Genomic DNA, 22587 nt, shown 5'->3' on the forward strand with positions numbered 1-22587 from the left:
TAGACTCTGCATGGGAAAAGGCAGACAAGCGAGCTGGGTTAAACACAGGGAAGAGAAGAGCTGGCATGGAAGATAAGGAGCAAGGTGCCAGGATCTAGGGAACAGGGGATACACAAGTAAGAGGGAAAGAAACGAGAGGTATGTTTAGATGGCTGAATTTTATGTAAACATCTCTCACAGTACTAATTATGTTCAAAGGAATTCTCCGAGGGCGGTGCATCTTGTCCCTCTTCAGACTCCACCTTTCATAAGTTGTGGACACTCCCCACAATAAAGAGTGGTAATGAATAGCATACAAAACTCTGCACCACTACATATACCATATACATATATACGTATTAACTTTCAAATACAACCCTCAACTAATTTATTTGTGGCCCACTCTTTGTTTTTTAATGTTGAATTTAAATGTTTACATTTTAATTTCTCCCTTTTTACTTTTACACTCATGTTCTTCCTTAAAATGTTCTTCTTTCTCGTCTCTTGATTTTTTCTCTACTTTATTCCTTTTGATGTTATCCACATCAATCTCTCTTATCTTTCTACCTTTTTTCTCTTGCTTCGTTATCGTTTTTAATCTCTTCCTCTTTCATATCTAAATGTTTATTTGTTCTCCTCACATCTGCTAATGGTGACAATTTTCATTTGTGTGTACCTCTTACTTACGTCTGTTCTTTCTCTCTCGTTTGCCTCCTCTTCTGTCTTCCTATTAAATGCAGCACAATGAAACCTGGATGCTGTGTAACTGCACAATGGCTCGGTGCCTTGAAAACAACACAGTCGAGATCATAGAGCTTAAGTGTGAGCCTCCACCAATGATACAGTGTGCCAGTGGTCGTCCTCCTGTTGCGGTGCCTGACGATGACCTGTGCTGCTGGCACTGGGAATGTGACTGTAAGTGCTCTTTGCCATCTCGGCTGTATCTAGCTTTTTGTGCACATATTACCTTATTTCTTGAGACATCTTAGCTACTTGTTCACCACATAATATGCCATTGGTTTGAGTAATTCCTGAAGCAGAAGTCTGGCTGTAGGGAGTGTAACTTGGGTTGCCTATGCAGCGGACAACTGATTTTTCCCTAATTCTCCTCATAGGATGGTCCGAGGTTTATCACGCTTGACAATAAGATGAACGCATTTTGCAGGCTAACAGATTAAAATTAGGGAATGGATGAAATTGGGTATTTTTGTTCCTATGACATTTCCCAAAATTTGACAAAAAAGTCACTTATGTGATTGAGTAGAAGTATGGCTTGCCAGCATCTTGCATGATTTTTTTTCACTTTAAGGTGTAATTTGGTTAACAAAAAAGGTGGAAAAAAAAAGTCTTGCAAGATACCGTAAGGAGACTGTTAGATCACAAAATGTCTCTTGGTGAGATATGCCCTTGGTGAACACGTCTTCAGTACACAAAAGTTACACAAAAATGCTTGATACGACATTTCAATAAATTTCGGGAAGGACACAAAATGTGGGAGCTATGCACATTTCGCCACCGGTATTAAAATTTCTCCCAGACCTACTTAAACTCTAAAAATACAGTAATCATCGAGCAGACATAGAGGATCAATCTTAACATCCACAGTAGTAATACCTTCCTATTTACATTTCGCAATGCGGAGTCGGTATGCCCAATGTACACATGTGGTGAAGATTTGTCTGACTTCGGTTTTGTTGTTGGGTGAAATGATGTCACACCCTACTCAGAACTGCACACTTTGTAGTCGAAGTGCATGCCAGTGTCAAACTTGCCAAATGTCAGTCTTAATACCATCAGATAGCAGGGTAGGTGCTGTAGGACCTTTTTCTATTTGTACCATGCTTCTTCGGTTTCTCTGCTCCTTGTCTTTCTGTATAACAACAAGTTTTCTCTTTTTGCAAACTTTAACCCCGTATCCACTCTCCTGTCTACTCGATGTGACTTGCTATTACTAAGGGACCAGTGTTTTCTAGTTTTAGGACCTTTTGCCTTTTGTGTTTTAATGTCTCTTCGGTTTCTGTTTCCCTCGCTGTCTGCTGCTTATACAACACTGTGTCAATGCCAGTCTATTACCCATTTTGTTAGCCATGCTAAAACACCTTTCTTCTTGGTGGGCTCTTTTGTTATTACTACTCCCACAATGATCTGAATCCCTCCGCAGGCCTCTGCACAGGCTGGGGAGATCCTCACTATAAGACCTTTGATGGAACCTACTACAGCTACCAAGGCAACTGCACCTACGTCCTAGTGGAAGAGATTCAGCAGACAATAGACAATTTTGGGGTTTACATTGATAACTACCACTGTGATGCCCGCGACAAGGTCTCCTGCCCACGCACCATCATCGTGACACATGAAACCCAGGAAGTACAGATAAAATCAGTCAGCCTCGCTCCCATCAAAGTGCAGGTACGTATGTTTTCTTGACATGGATGAGCATGTAGAGAGGTACTGAAGCGTTCTCGGTTCTCAGCAAGCATAAACTACTCACACTCATATTTATTTATTACATGAATGGTTTTAGCTTCAGCATTCTCAGACTTTTTGTTAGTTTTTAACTTTGATTTTCAGCTCCCTCGTGTTCCATAATCTATAACCTTTTGTTCTACACGTGATAGTCTATCTATTGGTAAGGCAGCATATTTTATTTTTTTGGGAGTCGTATTTTTGTCTTTTATTATATTGCATTTATTATAGCGTTTATATAGTGCTTCATTTCCCTCCAGAAGCTACAATGCATTCTGGTGTTATTTCTGTCACTCTCTCTGAGAGCAAGTTTAGCAGGATTTTCGATAAGGTTTGGTCTAAATTGAAGGTATGAAGAGAGGTTTGTGAAGTTCAAATACACACATGGGGCAAGTGGAGGAGCCATTTATTGATGTAGCAAAAGCCTCACTATTCTTTCCAAAATGCAGATGGTTAGGATGTAGAAAGGACAACAGAGGGCAGGAACCGCTCCATTAGAAAGACATTTATGTCGTAATGCCCACCTCTGCAATGGCGCAGATACAATTTTGCTGACCACATTGAAGGGCTGATGAACTAGTTTAGTAATGAGGAGATTGGCAATCACAGTGTGTAGAAGGGGGGAGGGTGGAAAGCAGATCTGTTTGCATTATACTGTACTTTGCATTCCTTAAAGAGTTCAATGTTCTGCAGAAATCTACATACATCTGCAAGACGTTCCACTATGTGCAATGGGTCCTGAGGGTCAGGGCCGGACTGGCCGTAGCAGGCATCGGGCGTTTTCCCGGTGGGCTGGAAGAGTGGGGACCGTTTTTTCAGTGGTGGGGCCGGTTTTGTTACTGGGGGGTGCTTTGCAGCAGTGCTGCAATATCGACCTTCAGTAACAAAAGAACAAAAGCAGCAGTGCATCGTCCTCATCCCCCCCACAACCCGGGAACTGGTCTGACAAAACTGCCAGGGCTGCTTTGGGTTCCCAGTCCAGCCATGGTGAGGATTGGAAAACCTTGTAAAAAGACAAAATTGTAGGAACTGTATGTAGATTTTGAGACAAATGCAAGCTAGAGAAATGGCCAGGTGCAAACAGTGTGTCTGAAAATGTCTTTAAGTTAATGGATGAAGAGATTTTCCAGTCCGTGTTAGCTGCTGGAAAGACAAAAGTAAGGTCGTCGAAATGAAGAAAGAACCCTAAATATAATGCAACCTAAAATGAGGAACCACTGGATAATCGTGCATCTCATATATGAGTATGGAGACCAAAATATAATCAAATATAGGGAAGAGCAGGGCTGATACGTCCTTAACAAGGAGGATTTAGTCTGAACAAATCTGCCAGAAAAATCTCCACAATCTGTGCGATATTCTGGCGATGTAGATCAGAGATATGAGGGCTTTTATTATTTTCTTCTGAATCATAGCTTGGCCCATAAGGCCTTTATGGTATGGAATGGAAATTCATATTTGGATATTAAATAAAATAAAATATGCCAGGAATTGTTTAGATAGATGAAGCCAATATTCCTGAACCCGCTGACTCAGGTAAAAATATACATGGGCACATGAAATCATTCAAAGAGTTATGAGAGTAATTTAATCTTGAGAACCAATAAGGAGTATTGACAACCACCTCCAGTTCTAAAAGGCATGAAAGACTTGCCTTTTTCCTTCACTATCAACACAAGTGAATGTCTGTGCACCACGCAAAATGTGTCTTTATGTGTCTGTGGCTGCACCTCCTCTCACACGTTCTGTACTACTTCACACACTTGTGCTGTGATTATGCCATGTTTGGAGCATGTCCTTGAACCTCATGCAACTCAACTAACATCTTCCCCGCCGGTCAGCCGGCATTCAACTGCCTTCCAATCACACACCTCCAAAAGGGTTCTCAGGACCTAAAGAGAATCGGAGCACTTCATGGACTCTTCAGGGACGTGAAGTGAAAATGAATCCGGTAATCATGTACTGAGACATGCTGCAATACCATACTAACAAGTACAGACAAAATTTCCGTCTGGTCCTGTAGGGAAACACATATTGCAACCACAACATCACGGGCATGAAATGTAACTTTACATACCCAGAGAAACTGGGAAAAGTAAGAGGTGGGAGTCGAAACCAGAAAACTCAAAATAGAGGGGTCCACCTGTGCTAAAGAAAAAGGGAAATCAATGGAAAATGTATGTTGGTGTGCAAAGATGACCACGCAAGGTACATGACAATGTATTGGACTTGTTTAAGAGGTGATGGATTGAGGCAAATGATCTGTTTAAGATGCGGAGAAGACGGGAATGATTTTATAAGCTTGGCATGAGACTGCAGGGTCATGCAAAATGTATCTTCTGAAGTTAGAAGTGTGACCTGTACAGTCCTGAAAATGTCAAATCTAGGGTGTTATTGCAGGTAAGGCATGAGTTAAATTTCACCAGGTACACTTAGGTCTTCATGTCTGGTGCTCATGAATGCAAGAGTAGAACTAGCTGCAAAACTGGAGTAATACTGCACCTCTGGCGAGACTAGAACTGTTAAAAGGTATAGCCAGATCTTGGAAAGTACAAAGTATTAAAGAACGGGAATCTCGGCTGAAACATGGAAAATGATAGGGTCAATAGGATTTTTTTTTTTAATATTTGAGGGAGAGAACCTAAGCAATGGCAAAGTGCAAAAATACAAGTAGCGAACACTTGTGGGAAGAAGGTCAACGTTCAATAAGGGGAATTATAAACAACACATTTATACAATGAACAGGAGAACACACATTAACTCCCATTCAACCGCTATACGTTGCGGTTGTTGTTATTATTGTTATTGTTGGTGTTGCCGTTATGCTTGCTGCTGTGGTTATTGTTGTTATTGTTATTGTTGGTGTTGCCGTCAATCTTGCTGTTGTGCTTGTTGTTATTAATATTATTGTTGGTGTTGTCATTATGCTTGCTGTTGTGGTTACCAATATTGTTGTTGGGGTTGGTATTATGCTTGCTATTGTTGTTGTTAATATTATTGTTGTGGTTATTGTAAATATTGTTGTTGTTGTCGCAATGCTTGCTGTTGTGGTCATAATGGTTATCGTTGTTATCAGTCTTTCTAATTAGGTGCTTAACCTTTCAATTTTCACATTAGGATGCTTCCATTTAGTCATGTATGCGAAACAATGGTGAGCGGTCAAACAGATTGATTGAGATGCCGTCCCTGTGAAACTACAAAAGCAAAGATCCTGCCTAAACAATCTTGTTGCTCAATTACGACATGTACTAGTCCACCTGATGCAACTTCTTGTAACTAATCAACAGTAACCATCTTTTTAGGTTCTTGTGAACAAGAAAATTGTGTCCTTGCCTTACAAGAAATATGGAGTGAAAATCTACCAATCAGGAATCAACTATGTAGTGGAGATCCCTGAGCTGGAGGCCAACATCACCTACAACGGCTTGGCCTTCAGCATCAAACTACCGTACAGGCTCTTTGGAAACAACACCCAGGGACAGTGCGGTAAGATAACTTAACTTCTCTGGCTTCGGCACCTGTGGCTAAGACTCTATTTGACCGCTTGTTTGCCCTTTGGAGAGCAGGCCGGCAGACATCTTGTTTCTGTCTTAGGGCATCTGTAACAGTAGATCCTTTACTCTTTCATTTCATTGGTTGAAACCCCAAGGACATACGTTAGTGCTCAACACTTACTATCAGTGAACAAGAGATTACAATAGTATGAGGCTGGCACCTTGCAACTATTGACAATCTATTGCTGTTTTTCTGCCAATAAGTCCTGACCAATTCATCAATCCCCTTTAACCCTAATTCCACAACATCATAGGCACTTGTACACTTCCTTCGAGCTCTTCAAATCCACAGAGTAAGCTCTATGACTCTCACCTTCAAAGCTCCCTGGTGTCCTTCATAGCCACCCACGGAGCTCTATTGGGGCTGCCACAGCGAGTGGCATTCTTCCATGGTGTCAACCACAGTACTACGAGCTTTAGAGCTCGATGATGTCATCTATAAACACTTTAAGATCCTCTAGCACATCAAGGCAACAGAGAGAAACCCTTGATGGCCACATTCCCCGATGTTCACTCTAGGCACCCTAGATCTCCATAATGGAAGACTGAGGTGCATTCGCATATCCCTGTTAAACTTTGGCAGAGAAGGGGGTGCTACTTGCTGAGATGCACTGACAGAGTTGTATGTCATCTCCTTGTACTATAAAAGCAGGGGTGACTGCAGTGGGGACTGAGGTGCATTAGGAGAGCTGCGTGTAGGTGCAGCAAGCGGCCAAGCTTTGAAACATCACAGGGACTCCATCTCATACTGAGGTGATTGGCAGAGTTGTATTCATGCGCCTACTATTAAAACAATGAAGGCTTCTGCAGTCGTGACTGAAGGTGCTTTGGCAGAACAGCATATGGGATAAGTGGGGGTGTTACAATTACGCCTGAGTTGCATTAAATGAACTATGTGTAATCTTATCAATCCATGTTAGATGTCAGGACGCATGCAATGAGGACTGTTCGTCACTTTCCCCTGCCCCGAGCCAATAAACGCCTGTAAATCCTCTCTGAGGAGATCTACAAAAAGACAACTTACTCACAACCTGGATTCGTCATTCCTTCATTAGATAAGCTCTCAATGATATGGTATGGACTTTCGGTTACATGTCTTCTCATTGTGTTGCAGGAACGTGCACCAATAATCAGCTGGATGACTGCAGGTCACGCAGCGGTGAAATACTATCCAATTGTGAAATCATGGCGGACTCCTGGATTGTTCATGATCCCAACAAGCCGCACTGCCGCACCCAACCGATCACACCGCCTCCTTTGCTCAAGACTACCACCTCTCCCTGCAAGTACTCGCCTCTTTGTGACATCATCAATGGAAGGTAAATGTGAAATGTAAAAGGGGTTGCCACTTATCACTCATGCAATGAGAAGTAAAACACGTATAGCGGGCCCTCCATGTATCCTTGCTGAGCCTTGGTTTGTAACTACAGACTATTGGACAGCAGAGCTATCCCTCAAATTACACTGACCGGACAGTCTCAGACTGTATACTGTCAATCTAATAACGTCTCTTTTAAAACGGAACACTAGGCAGGAGCACAGTATCCCAGTGGTTCCTCACATCTCGTCACGACAGGACAGGCAGAATAGCTTCACAGCCGCTGATTACAGCGGTCACTCGGGGACATCAAAGGGGGCGGAGACATCCTTGCGCTGGCAGCCATCTCACAAGAACCACGCCGATAACAGGAGGACAGGCTGCCGCCACTAGCTTCACTATCATTGAATCCTGGCGGGGATCCCGCGGCAGAGCTTCCTCCCAGGTTCCATAAATGCATGCCATGGCGCAGGGCGCAAGTAGTGTTCTTCAACCCCAGTAAATGAGTTAAAGAGTAAGACAAAAACACTGGCCAATTACTGGATCTCACTTGCATGCACTATTTGACCTTCGCCAGCACATTCAACTCAGCACATAGTGCTTTTAAAGGGTGATGTTCTCCAGTGAATTAAACTTATAGCAGGCCTCCAGTGCTTGATTTATAAAAGAAGGAGTGCCTGTGCCCTACGCGCTACTCAGAGGCATGCGGCCGGCGCTATTCCATGTCAGCACTCTGAATGCCGAGTCGGAAGTCCTACATCGACGTCATGCCGAGTTAATCCGCTACCAGACCCGCCTGACCGTTTATCTCTCTTCTGTTTTCTACCTTTGTGACGGATTTATAGTCATTCGTTTTCTCCTTATTTCCCCTTTGTTTGTTTATTCCTTCTCTTTGGGAAAATATCAGATGATGAAAACAAGTGTCAGTTTCTGAAAAATAAGTACTATTGGGTTCCACCAAATACCAGCTCAAATTAAGCCTGCCCCAACTGATTATACTCTTGGAACTGCTATGTCTAACCCGCTACCTTTGCTCTCTAGAACGTTCCAGAAGTGCCATGGTGCTATTCCTCCAAAAGACTTCTTCCAGGCCTGTGTCTTTGACAGCTGCAACGTCCCTAACACTAACATCGAGTGTGCCAGTTTGCAGAGCTATGCCTTACTCTGCGCCGACCAGGGCATTTGTGTTGACTGGAGGAGCCAGGTGATGGAGAGCTGTCGTAAGTAGTGGAGTCATCTCAGGTGGCACGTGGGACTCTTAAAATCCAGAAAAAAAAGGACATGATGGGTTAGATCCCAGACGACCACAGAAATATATCTGCAGAAGTTGGCCTTAAAGTATAGGAGCTGGGAGATTATCAGGCAAGCTGGTGCCCCAGAAAGGTCAGCCTGGAAGGTTTCATGTAGTTGTTCACATACTGTGTATAAGTGCAATGTGACTACCTGTGCCGCCAGCCATCCAGTCCTTTCATTGGCAAAGCGTGTCCCCAGTATTTGGAACAGGCCACTCTGCAGTGAGAAGGAGATTTTAGGAAAAGTTTGGCCATCCTTGATAGGGGTGATTTTTTCCTAAATCAGCACGGTGGTCAACAGAAAATGCAGATTCTGAACGTGCGATATGAATTGTGAAAGTTAGTAAATGAAGCAAACAACTGAAGATGTCTTCATGACTTTATGATGCAACAAGAGAAATAGTTAGTTAGGGTAAAGAAATGGGGCATTTGATGGAAAAAGACAGGAGTAAAGTGCAGTGGATGGCGAAACAATGTGATGGGCAAAGAAGAGATGGGGACAGAGAGAAGAGAGACACTTGAGTCCAGAAAATACGCACATGAACCAAATCTCAATCCACGTTTAACAATATTTATTACTTCTTAAAGGTATTTTCATGTTTATGGTCACCATGTCTGGGTCCAGTAATCGAGGGGCAGTGGGCAGTACCTATCATGAAATAATAGTGCAGACAGGAGAAAGAGGAGATCTACAAAATTGTGATTTCATTTATATCCCTTTGTCTTTCCTCTTGGCTAGCAATAACCTGTCCATCTCATAAAGTCTACAAGCCTTGTGGCCCGGCTGTGGAGGCGACCTGCCAAGACAGGTAAACGGATCTAAGACGGTTGCTAATGCATGTCTACTCATTTAGCAATAGGCCTGTGTGCACAACCACTCTGCATATCATTAGCAGCGGTTCTTATCTGCACTGCGTCAAGATCCTTGGAAAGAAGTGGTCAGGAATCTCATGCTCTCCATTTACAAAGGGGTGATCAAATGAGAGTGCTGATTCCCAGACAGTATGCAGTGGGAATGTTCCAAAGTGCTGATGATATTGAATGGGAATGGTAAGTGAGAATGATCCATGGTTCTAATGGCACTCAGGGTGAATGGATTTTGGTGATGAGGGTCTAAATGACAATAGCCTGTGGTACTGGGTGAAAATGGTGCTTGGTAATGATATTAACTAGGGCTGGTCCTTGATAACCATGGCTCTCACTGAGGATTGCCCATTCTCCTAGTGGCACGTGGTAAGAGGAAATGGTGGGTGGTGGTTAAAGTACTCAGTGAGAATGGATATTGGCATTGATAGCACACAGTGGGGCTGGACTGCTGTGGTAATAATAATCAGGGGGGAAAGGTCCTCGGTAATGATGGTACTTAATGAGGATTATTCATGGTCTTGATTGGATTTGTAGGAATAGTTTAACATTATTTGGAACTCATTTGTGATGGCAAAAATAGCATTCAGTGGGCATGGTCCCTGGCACTGATGGTACTCAGTGGGTATGATCCATAGTGCCCCTGGTCTTCAGTGGGAATGGGCAGTGGTACATATGATTTTCAAATTGAATGATCGTTGGTGATGACTTTACTCAGAAGGATAAATCCTAGCAGCTAATATTACACAATGGAAGTGTTCCATGACACTGAGAGTCCTCTGTGGGAATTGGCCTTGGTAATGATAGTGGGAATGGTCGAAGGTGCTGCAAGTACTAAATAGATATAGACTATGGTGTTGGCACTCAGTGGTATTGGTCCATGGAGTTGATAGCAGTAGAATGATCCTTGGTGCCAAAGGCACTCCATGCACATAATTCATAATGCTGGTGGAATTCAAAGGCCATGGTCCTTTGTAATGATGTTACTCCGTGGAAATGGTTCAGGGTGTTGACAGTCCTCAGTATAGACACTCTAGTATGTGCTTGATTCTCAGTCAGAAAGACCGTGGTGTTGATAGTACTCATGGATTTGTCCTGGAAACAAAAAGGGTTACTCAGGAGCAAAAGTCAAATGTGTTGACGGTGCATACTAGGAATGGCCTATGGAGCTGATGGTTATGAATAGAGGTAGCCTAAGGTGCTGGTGGTACTGAGTATGAGTGGTGCAAAGTACTCATACTGCTCAGTGGGGAGAGTCTGAAGGTTGTCTAGTGCTGCGGTGGATTAATTAGTAGTACTGATATTACTTAGTGAAAGGTTTTTTGGAGGCATATATGTTCAGTGGTAATTATCAATAGTGATATTAGTTCTGTGGGGAATAGTCCATGGTACTGGGGTTGCACAGTGGGAATGGTTAATGTACCTGATGGTTCTCAGTGTGAACAGTACTTTTTGTTGGTATTACTCAGTGGGGTACTCCATTAGACTGATGGTACTAAGTGGAAATACTCCATGTTGCGATGGTACTATGTGAAAATGGTGGTTGCTGCTAGTGGTAGCCATGAGGAATGAAACTAAATGCTGGTGACTCTTAATGAAATGGTCCTTAGTGATACTGAGTGGGAATGGTATGTAAGGAAGACTTTCAAGTATACTGTCAGTCACTCTAAAGTTAGTTTGATGGCCCTTGATGGTATGGTATGCCATGCATGTGGTAATGAACCCACAAGAATAGCCATGGACGTTGATGATGTTCCATGACCATTTTAAAGGACCTTCATACCACTGCGGGTGAAAAATAGTTTTCTATTACTGGCTATGGGTGAGTTTGATGCCTGTCCCTCATATGGGTGAGTTTGACTCTCGAAGCACAGCAGCCAAACGACAGTCACCTAGGAATGTGATGCAGGTCTCAGAATACGTTGCAGGAGTGTGTCAAAATCGTACTCAGGGGAGGCGCAACTAGGTGAAATATCTTTATTTGTACTCGTTTTTTTCCTCTTTCCTCCCAGGATTCTGGGTACTCTGGACAGGTCAGCATTTTGTTAATACTGATGTGAGCTCCACACTAAAACAAAGGACCTCATTACGAGTTCGGCGGATGAGAAGACCCATCTGCCGAACATTTGACGGGGAGGTTTCCACCATCCTGGCTACCTCCCCGCGGGGCCCATTATGACTTTCCCGCTGGGCTGACGGGCAGAAACTTTGTCCGCCAGACCAGTGGTGTCAGCATTGTCGCCGGCGGTAATGCTGCCACTGCAGGGGGCATCGGCACCCTCACAGGGCTCACTGTCTGCACTGCAGACAGTGAGCATTGCAAGGGTGTTGGGCAGGGAGAACCCTGCACCTGTTCTCCGCCAGCCTTTTCATGGCAGTGATAATGCCATGTAAAGGCTGGCGGAGAAGTAGGTAGTAATCAGCAGGGCAGCACTGCATGCAGTGCTGCCCTGGCTGACTCTGACCTCTGCCACTGTCAGTGAGCCCGTAGGGATCACCAATACCGGCGGTTACGGCGGTACAGGTCGTAATGTGGCGGTTAGACCGCCGTAGCAGCGGCGGTCCTGACTGCCATCGTGAGGCTGATGGTCTCAAGACTGCCAGCTTCATAATCAGGCCCTAATTCTGGAAGTACATTTTTAGATTAAAAAAGAAAAAAAAGGAAAAAAACGGCGACGATGTTTATGAGCAGACCCCTGGTTCTCTCTTGTGGCTACAAGACAAAGCAGCCACGAAAGTGACAGCACTCGGTAAACCGAGGAAATCTTGCAACTCTAGTCCTCGTTCAGCATTCTGCTGTTGCCCCTGCCTCATCTCTGTGTCGGTTTGATATTGTATGGTATTGTATTCTAATTGCATTTCTGTCCCTGTAGCAATTGCCACTATTGGTCACTAGAGGGCACCCTGTCTCTTCAAACGTCCATGCAAGTTAAATGAAGACAGTTTAGAAAACGAAAACTAAGGGCAACACACATTTCGATTTGGGAGTATACATTCTTCACTTGCTTAATGAGACTGTTGCTTTGTGGTTTTTGTTAGATAAAGGTGTGGAAATGAAAAAACAATGAACTAGTAAAATGAAGCGTAACAAAAACGAACACTGTACCTATTTCCAGCAAGTGTCAGTTGGCCCTAGATGGTCGTGCACTGCTACGGTCTCTGTCTCAGCCCGAGGAAATTAATGCTAAACTTCTCTTACAGCGAGGATGACGTTGGAAGGACGTCTCAGATTATGCTAGAAGGCTGCTTCTGCCCAGATGGCACCATGCTCCATGAAGCCGGCGTCGAAGTCTGCGTGGAGAAGTGCGGTACGTTCCACTTACCATGGAGTCTTGCAACGCATGCAACTGTTGGTGTACAGATATGTCTAGCATCATACTATAGTTTTACAGACTAAAACATGCTGCCCTGCAGTATTAGTCCGTAAAACACATAATCAGTCCCATTTTAAGTGTCAATGCAATCTGTTTGCCGAAGTAGGTATTTAACGTTACACGGCACTTAAAATACCTCTTTTGTTATTCTAAAAAAATCAGTTCGTCGGATTCCCGGTCATATTTCTGCTCTGACACGTAGGCCTATCGACAAACGTTACTTAGAGGCGCGGATCGCCCTATTTAAGGCACTCCACCACTACTATGGCAGGGTACCTCCCTTGTTTTCAAGCTGTGCCTCGGCCTACACCGGTACAGATGGTAAAGTATTTTAGTGGCATTGTGGTGACTAGATTTTGAGAGGCAAACGGAGACAGCTCAGACTTTAAAGACTCTCAGCCCTCGTCCCACAGCATATAGAGATTTCACGATCAACACTTTAAAAAAAATCCTGCCATTTTTAGGTTTTGTGAAATCTCTTATATTAAAAAAATAAATAAAAGGGGCTTAGAACCCACCCCCCAATACTTAACTGAACTTACAATTGGTTCATTACAGCGTTGCTCTAACTTACATTCTTCTGTTTGGTTATCATTACAATATCAGTAATTTACATGCTTCTGATTGATCAGCATGTTGTCAATACATGACTTCCTGCGTATGATTATGGGCAAATCACTTAATCTTCTCATGCCTAAATACAACAGGCATTGGCAAAGCCAATAGGTTTCACCACTGCAAAATCTATTAGTATTGTCAATGTCTGCTGTACAACGGGTATTATTTATTTTTATTTTTTAAAAGAGCTATGACGCCCACAGCATTGACTGCTTCATTTTCATTTTTTAAACTTTAAAGCATGCTTCCCTAAAACACATTAGCAAAACCAATATTTTTCGCAGAGGCAAAACCTACTGACTTTGCCAATGCTTGTTACAAAAGTGAGTTCAAAATTAGGTTCTGTTTTAATATTGTGCATACACGACCAGCAGATATTGGAACAACAGTTACATTACACAAAGGCACCATGCTCCAATTGCCAATAAATTCTTCTTCACAACCCAATCACCATGGAGAGCGCGGCTGACAGTGGCAACTGTAAAGGACATACAAAAACCGGGTTCGGAGCCATGGATATGAGCTGGTCTGGATAAGTAAAAGGCATAAAGCATGTCTAAAAAATCATGACATGCCATGCACCAAGATCTAAACCGATGCTGATCCTACACCAGATTAAGAGTTTCAGGAGGGCTTTGCATTACTGCTGGAAGTAGTTGACTAGGCCTGCATTGTGGAGGCAAAGCTATGAGAAAACAAAAATAATAGAGTAATAATAAAAAAGAATATTCTGGACTGTTTGATTGAAACATCTTTAATTATAAGAAAAGTGCCATTCCAAAATAGATGTGCGTGGTTACTTCTGTATAAAATGTACAGCTTGACAATGCACGTATGTATTCTAGTGGCAGAGTTTACTCTGTGCATGCATGTTAACATTGAATTCACAATTACGCTACAAATAATCAAAGGAGTAATAACTCCAAAAATCATTTGTGTTCATGCCAGACTCTACTCATTGTAGTAATTAATAGGTGAGAAAGTGTAAAGATGAATCTTCAACAAAGTTTAGTTCCATCTTTCTTTTATTTCATATCCAATGTACAGCATCTCCAGCACAGCCATGAGCAGCATCCCTGGCACAGCTCCCAGCTTCCTCTCCCACATTCTAGAATCTCCCTTCTCCTATAGTTCTAGTATTACCTACTACATCATCTCTACAGAAAGCTCATCAGTAAATGATCGAAAAACTAGTTCATTGATGGATGAATGGGCGAATACAAGAATAGGCGGGGGAGTGCTTGGATGAATGTGGAAAATTAGCAATTATACCAGTCACAAAGGCTGAGGCCTAAGACAGCAGCAGTATGTTATAAAATGCTCTGGCAGGTAACGTTTTGCCACTAAAAATACTCAATCTCGGCTCAGTACCATTAAGTCTAGCAATATTTAAAAAGTTATCACAAATGTGCCTATTCAAGCATTACTTTAGGGGTAAGCACAATTGTACCAATAACACCTACAGTATAAAGAGAATTAACACTAGTATACCTACGCATTCATTGTATTTTTGTCACCGAGTTCACAGTGCCAGTAATCATGTTGCTCTCAATTCGAAATTCGATGTGTTCATCACCATGCATGGGCACCCCCAGTTATATTGCTGTCAAGCGAAATTAGATATGTGCATCATCTAGTCAAAAACTGATAACGAATAATGAGTTGACCGTGGTGGAATGAGAAGAAAGCTTATAGAGATAATGAGCGTTCCGTCATGCTCAAAGCGTAGATGTGAGTTACAGACATCAATTAGATCAGTGGGAAGCACTATCCATTTCAAAGTGGGTTTCACAGCAGTAGGCCCCACCAGTATAAATGAGTAAATTACCTTGCCAGCCAAGCAACTGTCATGGCAAGTGTCTTCAGCACTCCTCTTTACTTTCAGCACCAGAAAATAATCCGAGATATGTGAAGAGCAATTCCAGATTGTGTGCCTGCCCTGAAACGTGTCATCAAGCACCATATATATGTGTGTGTGTTCGTGTGTGTGTATACACACACACGCACACACACACAAGCATACACGTTCACCATTTTATGAGGCTACACTTGCAAAAAATTAGCTATGGCAGGACCTCCTCCCTACCTCTACCCTGATCCCCTACCCTTCTCCCCAATCTGTTTCTCCTCTGTTTGAAGCATGCAGCCAACCTCCTCCTGTGCTGCCTGAAAGAAACAGATAACATGTTTAAATTACTTGAGACTTTAGTGGCACCAGTAAATAGGAGAGCATACATTTCAAATCTGCTTTGCAGGATGACTTGAGGATTGCCCCAAAAACTGGGACATGTATTTAAAATTAAGAAAAGCTTTAGGACACTAGACAGTCTTCGGAAAACCAGGACTGTCCAGTGAAATTCAGGGTGTCGGGTCACCCTATATTAGATGCTTCAGGGAGCTGAACACAGATATAATTCCAATATCTATTTCCATATAAATATGGATATCCATTGTACTGACGTTATCTTAATGATCACATTTTTACACTATATTGTCTTTTTTTACAGGGTGTGTTGGGCCAGACAAGGTTCCAAGACAGGTATGGTAGAAATTTACAGCACTCAATCTTTGACTTTTTACTCCAGTCTTCCTTAGTATTAGCTTTTCCAGGGTTCAGAGGAGCTCAAACGTCCTCTTACAACCTACCTTGTCACTTGGCAAATTTTGGGTCCCCAATGTACAAAGTTCCTTTGTGGTTGCAGACCCTGCAATTTGCAAAATCACAGGGTTTTCAGTCACAAAAGGTATTTTCCAATGTGCAAAAAGATCCTTTTGGAGTCAGAAGTCTTTCCAATTCTTAAAAGTGCTTTCACAACTCTTTCTGAATCGCACACTAGGGGAGGCATGAAACGATCCTTCTCCTCTTATTTGAGATTCAGAAAGGAAATCCATGAGTCATAGAAAACAGCCATGCTTGTCCTTATTTTTAAAAAGGGGGATAAATCGTGCCCGGCCTGTTATAACAGACTTCACAGCAAAGATACTGGGAAGGGTCATCCTCCCCCGACTTGAGACATGGGCTGAAGAGAACAAGATTTTAACTCCTGCTCAGTTTGGTTTCAGGCCAGGTATAAGGACTGTTGAGAAAATCCTAAATCTAAGTTTGATTGTTAGTAAATATGTTAAGGCCAAGGGTGGCATCATCCATATGGCATTTATTGACCTGTTTAGTGCCTTTGACTTCGGTAATGGGGCTAAATTATGGAAAACCAGGCAGACAATGGGGGTGGATTTATTGAGACGTGTGCACCATGATCCAAAAGTATCTGTTCGATACGGCCCATTAGGGGAGCTATCGTCTCCGATAAAGTCCATAAGAGGTGTCAGACAGGGTTGTATTTTAGTACTTTTCCTGTTCTTAATGTGTATTAATGGTATTACAGCTCATTTATCCCAGGCTGGTGTGGACGTCCCAAATATGGGGGATCATTCCGTGCCAATACTTTTGTATGCGGATGATGCTGTTCTGATTGCTCGCACACCTATTGCACTGCAGAAGCTATTAGATCTCTATACTGAATATATGGAAAGCCTGGATTTAAAAGTAAACCATTCAAAATCATATACCATGACCTGCGGGCCATTACGCATGAAAATGATGCACTTTAGAATGAGTGGTAACATTTTAAAACGTACAAAGGATTTTAGTTATTTAGGTATCATTTTTAGCTCTTCCCTAGGATGGAAATTACACATCTTTGTGAATGTACAACAATTGGAAAGAAATATGGAGGGCATTTTTCATTTTGTTAGATTATTAGGCTGCAAACCCCTGGCAGAGATGATCACCCTATATAAAGCTAAATGCATTGCTGCAGCTATTTATGGGGCAACGGTTTGAGGTTACCAAAAATCATATAATCTTCAATATATTGAGAATGCCTTTACCTGTCGGTTTCTTGCAGTCCCCAAAAATACAGCACATTCTATTTGCATGAGGAGGTGGGCCTCCCTTATATAACCGATCAAATACAAGTTTCATCACTCTTACTGTGGATTAAGTGTTGGTAAAACCCAGAAGCAGAATTAGTCAGAGCCTGTATGTTAGATTGTCTAGCTCTAGATAACGTGAACAAGATGCTGTAGTTGATGTATGTAAAATCGGCCCTTCAGAATTTAGGTATAATTGATTGGTTTAACTTCGCCACATGTTTACCAAGGAATGCAAAGTTGATTGTGAAAGCTAGATATGCAATCCGCTGTGGAGAGGAAAGGCTAAGGGGTGTTCTGGACATGAAATCGTGAACCTTTATTCGCAGATTGTTATGGTTAAAGCAGTGGAACCATATTTGAGATGGATAGAGAACCCAAATCACCTGCTTCTTTTAACATATTTTTGACTTAATCTGATCCATTTTAAAGTAGCTTTCCTGTCACAATGTTTTTGGCTGCAGGAGTTACCCCCTTGTTATTGTGATCATGTCACTAAATAAAGCAATTATCACTTTATTTTATTCTGTCCACTCTATGCAGAGCCAAGAAGGACTTTTCTGACTCCATTGTTGCATCAGGGGGCACTTAGACAATATCGTCCTGCAATGGAATTTTTGATAGAAATTAGCTACAATTAATTTGTGCCATGCTGTGTTAAATTTTATTAAGAGTTCAATTTGAATTAGAGACCGGTATGAGCTGGTAAATTTCACATGAGATTTCAATGTGAAAGAGATGTAACTCCCTCATGATCTTTTGGAATTTTATTGAAAGTGATTTTATATATTTTATTTTACTTTGGTGTTATTTATATGACCTTTTTTTATGCTTGTGTGTTGTGCCACCTTGCTTTTTATGGCTTATTGCCGAAATAAGGTTGATTGACTGATTCAGATTCAGAAAGGTATGTATCAATTGTTTGTGACAGCAAATGTGGTGTCAAACCATTGCTCAGTTACCAACCAAAGAGATAGGATGGTAACTGATTCACTTAAGGGACAGCTTCACTTTTAGGAATCTGGTCATGGTACTTCATTTTACTCTTATGGCTGTGTGTTTTCACAGTTTTTGGTATTTTTCTTGGGTGTTTTTCTCTTTCTTGCTGTGGGTGAATGTAGGATGCGCAAAAATAACCCCTGATCCCCACGAATAAGTGTTACATTACAGTGTTCATAAAGCAACAAACAATATTGCAAACAAAACATTTACAGATGTAGCCATGTTGAATCAACCATATCAATACTCCAGACCGATGTTCCCTCTGCCCCTTACCACCCTGTATTTTGCTTTGGTTCCTAACACACCCCTAAATCTAGTCTTGCCCTGTGTGTTTCCACCCTTCTTGTTCCTGTGGCTTGGTATTTATCCCTTTCATTGTGTATCTTGCTCTATACCAATATAGATAGTAGTCTCCCTCCCCTTCTCCTGGGAACTAAGGTCCCCAGATCTTTTTTAATTGAATTTCTTTGAGCAGCCCCTATCACAATATACTTCTTGTTCCATTATTTTGCATCAGGTCATTCCTTCAACCCATTTACTTGATGATGGGGTTGCAGCACTACCCCAGTTCTGGGTGATGTCCCTTTTCCTTACCGTAAATCCAATGTTTACCAGAACTGCTGATACCTTGCTACGTCTGTGCTGCCCCATATCCCTAATAAGGCCAACTGGGGTGTTAAGTCTATCTGTAGACCCACTGCCTCTGTCAGAGAGGCCTGTACAGAACTCCAGAAGGGTCACCTATGAGGGCAGGGCCACCATGTGTGAATAAATGTGCCCTCCTGTCCACATTGTCGAAGGCAGTTCGTGTCTCCAGCCCTCCCAATTTTATTAAGCAGGGTTGTAGTGTAATATGTTCTATGGAATGCTTTTAACTGTATCAGCCGGTAGCTGGATGTAATGGCCCCTTCTCCCGGGAATGCCAGTGCCTCCTGCCAGTTGTCTTCTTCAATGTGCCCAGTATCATGAGATACAAGCAGTCTTGAATATAACCCTGGCTTCTCTAGGAAGCCAGTGAAGAGTTAGCAGCATGGAGGACAGATTTTAAAGGAGATAGGTGGGTTGCTGGTGGTTTGGATAAGGTCACAAAGTGTCTTTGGTTTGTTCTTGGCAGAGTCAAGAAGGGTTCTGAAGTGATTTTATTTTTCCCTAATGATGTGCTTATGATGATGTGATCTTACATATCGGAGGTAAGCAAGATTAATGGTAGAGAGTGACTGTCTCAATTTCTTCTCGAGGATTCTTAGTTCTTTTTTTTCACCATAGAGGGATTTATTGTACCATGGGGCAGAGGGTATGGGCCATTTCTTTTTGCTTTTTGGCAGCTATGGTACTGGACACATTTAAGACGCTTTCAGCCTGGATAAGTTCTGTGCACAGAAACAAAACAGGGGGACGTAAGGGTGAAGGGGAGGTCTTATACAGATGATAGTTGTAATAATGGGACCTATGAGTATTTTTCCTAGTTGATTTATTATGTATATGCCTGTGCAGGAGACAAAACTCCTCACACAGTAAGGACTGGGATGAGAAGTACTGCAGTTGGCAGTAATTGTACCACTAAAAGGGTAGATTTAAACCTAGAGGTCCATTGTTCCATCATGAAGCAGGTGACATTTCACAAGTGGCATTAAATACCAACAACTGCCTCACAGGTATTCTCCCCTCAACTTAATTAGCAAGTCCCGTTTTGAAATCCATGTTCAGCCTCTACAACTCTATAAGAATCTTTCATGAATCTTGGAATGTAAAAGATGTCTGTAGATCTACATTTTGGGTTGTACTGCACAGCCTATGCCCCATAGTCCGATCGTGATTATTACCGCACACCAGCTAGCCTCCTGTCGTGAACTGGACTGAAGGACGGATATCCGAATGCCACTACTAAAGCACATCTCTCTATGGGCAGTCATAGTCTCGCCCATAATTTCCATGTTATCCTTGTCATAGGAACCTGTCTTGAATTACATTTATCGATATGTTAAACATGCAATAGGAACAGCCTGTGATACACGTGGTTTATGCACTATGTGAGCAAGCTGAGCTTATTTTTTTAACTAATGTCTAAAAGTTGCCCCAGCGGGAAAGCACAGACTTCCAGCCACCATTTACTGGTGGCCCTTGATCTTAGCTTGAGTTTTTGAAATTATGCCATATACCATAGAGTCTAGGGAACTCTAGATGCTTGGCAGGTGTGGTGTTTTTTGATATTACAAAGATCTTCCCCTCGATGTGACGATCTGAAATTTTGACATGATAGTGAAAGTTAAATGTTTCGAGGGGGAAGTGACATGGTATGGAGGGGAAAATGTATGAGGTTCATGCCACAAATACAGTAAATTCATTTGTCATTCACAGTTTGGGGAGATATTCATATTCGACTGCCAGGACTGCATCTGTCGCGAGGGAGGAAGTGGCATTGTGTGTGAGGAGCACAAGTGCATAAAGCAGCGCAACATCGCCTGCAATGAGGAAGGATTCTATGCTGTCACCCAGATCAATCCCAATGACCCTTGCTGCAATGAAACCGTCTGCAGTAAGTGCATACACCTTCTTTTTGCATGCTTAAAATGGACTGTAAGACTTAAGAAACTCACTGCAAGGGCTTGTATTACTAGACCTTTTTATGCCGGCTTTAGACAGCTTTGGCTGCAAAGACAATAGGTCTAGCTTTAATGTAGTGACAATTGCTAACGTCATTTGTGCAAAAGTGTGCCTTCAAGTGTTAGCGCTCAGTGGTATTAGGTGAACTCAGTAAAATCCACAAGAGGACATTTCGATATAGGTGTGGTCTCAGTAGATGTGGGGGAGCTTAGAAAGCTGTGGCTACAACAAATGATCCATGCCACCGAAAAGACTTCAACGGTCACAGAGGTTTTAGGAGTTATAGAATGGGTCGGCTTCTAGCACCCGTGTCGGGTCAAGGACTTGATAAAAGGCAAAGTGGACCATGCTCGTCTCCGGAGTGGTGTGTTGTCTGCACCATGATACTTAGCTCTTATAACGAAAGTACTATCCGATCACCTTGAGCTGACAAGAGATCTGACTCCAGGCGCTTGAAAAAGTTTGAGACACTAAAGGACATATTTGCAGGGCCCCTGCGGCACAAAATTCACCGGAGCATCACATTTGTGATGCTCCAGTGGGGCTGTGTGCCCACCCATAGTTACAAGGCCACGTAAAGCCACCGTGCATGGTTTTTCTTGGCCTTGTAAATATGGTCCTCTTTCACTCATAACTCTGTGTGAAAGGCACGTTCCATGGGTGTTGCTGTGGGTGTTCCCACGTAACACCTATGGAATCTGACGTATTCCCAGCATTCCCAGGTTTACAAGGTCTTGTAAACCTGGGAATGCATCAGGTTCCTACACCACCACAGGGGTGGCATAAAAGTGGCACAAGGTGGAGAAATGCCTTTATTTCTCCTTGTTTTTTGCTCTTTCTATGTGTGCTGCATTGTGCAGCACATATAGAAGGAGGAAAACACCATTAATGATTGTTTATGTGCAGGAAAGTTTTCGATTTTGCATATATTCAATCATCTCTGCAATGCAGGCACCCTTGCAGCAGGGTGCAAGGGTGCCTCTGTTGGAGCTAGGCAGTAAATTGTGCACCAGCGCAAAGGAGTTTACAGGGATCGTATTGCTGTAAATATGATGCATCTCTGCACTTTCCAAATGGTGCAACGTGGAGCAGTAGGCTGGCTTGCGGGGCCGCGCTACATAGTTTTCTTGTAAATATGTGCCCAAGTGAGGGAAGGTAAGCCCAGAGGATGAAAAGGATTAATGCTTAGGGACAAGCTGTACACGTGCAGCACAGTGCACGTGGTCTGCAGCGCTGTGTTTGGAATGGAGCAGAAAGGCATTCTGGACTCCCTGGAGAATATGACTGTTTTCAACAGCCTGATTGTCATTATTACTCAACGATTGTATAGCACATTCCTGCTACTTATAACACTTGTGTGTCCACCCAATATTTTTATTCACCTATGTCTTTCTTTTCCCAGGATGTGATGCCAGTTTGTGCACCACACAACATCCTAACTGCGGCCTGGGGTTCGATGCTGTTGGCACCATACCCGAAGGCAAATGCTGCCCCGTCTACCAGTGTGGTACGTACAACATCTCTGGGCATAACATTTAAAGCTACGCAAAGAGCAGTGTTATTCTATGTAATGGCTTCCAGGGGCA

General features: G+C 42.7%; 1 protein-coding gene across 1 annotated transcript in view; it reads left to right on the plus strand.

The window, feature by feature from the left end:
• The window catches only part of MUC2 (mucin 2, oligomeric mucus/gel-forming), a 181177-nt gene that overhangs the window by 143623 nt on the left and 14967 nt on the right, over positions 1-22587 (plus strand). The window contains exons 42-51 of the mRNA XM_069223137.1: positions 720-894; positions 2141-2388; positions 5748-5931; positions 7114-7318; positions 8359-8537; positions 9349-9418; positions 12675-12781; positions 15973-16004; positions 20756-20933; positions 22404-22508. Coding sequence (XP_069079238.1) covers positions 720-894; positions 2141-2388; positions 5748-5931; positions 7114-7318; positions 8359-8537; positions 9349-9418; positions 12675-12781; positions 15973-16004; positions 20756-20933; positions 22404-22508 — 1483 coding nt within the window. The remainder of the gene's footprint in view (positions 1-719; positions 895-2140; positions 2389-5747; positions 5932-7113; positions 7319-8358; positions 8538-9348; positions 9419-12674; positions 12782-15972; positions 16005-20755; positions 20934-22403; positions 22509-22587) is intronic.

This window comes from Pleurodeles waltl, chromosome 3_1, assembly GCF_031143425.1.
Source record: "Pleurodeles waltl isolate 20211129_DDA chromosome 3_1, aPleWal1.hap1.20221129, whole genome shotgun sequence".
NCBI lineage: Eukaryota > Metazoa > Chordata > Amphibia > Caudata > Salamandridae > Pleurodeles > Pleurodeles waltl.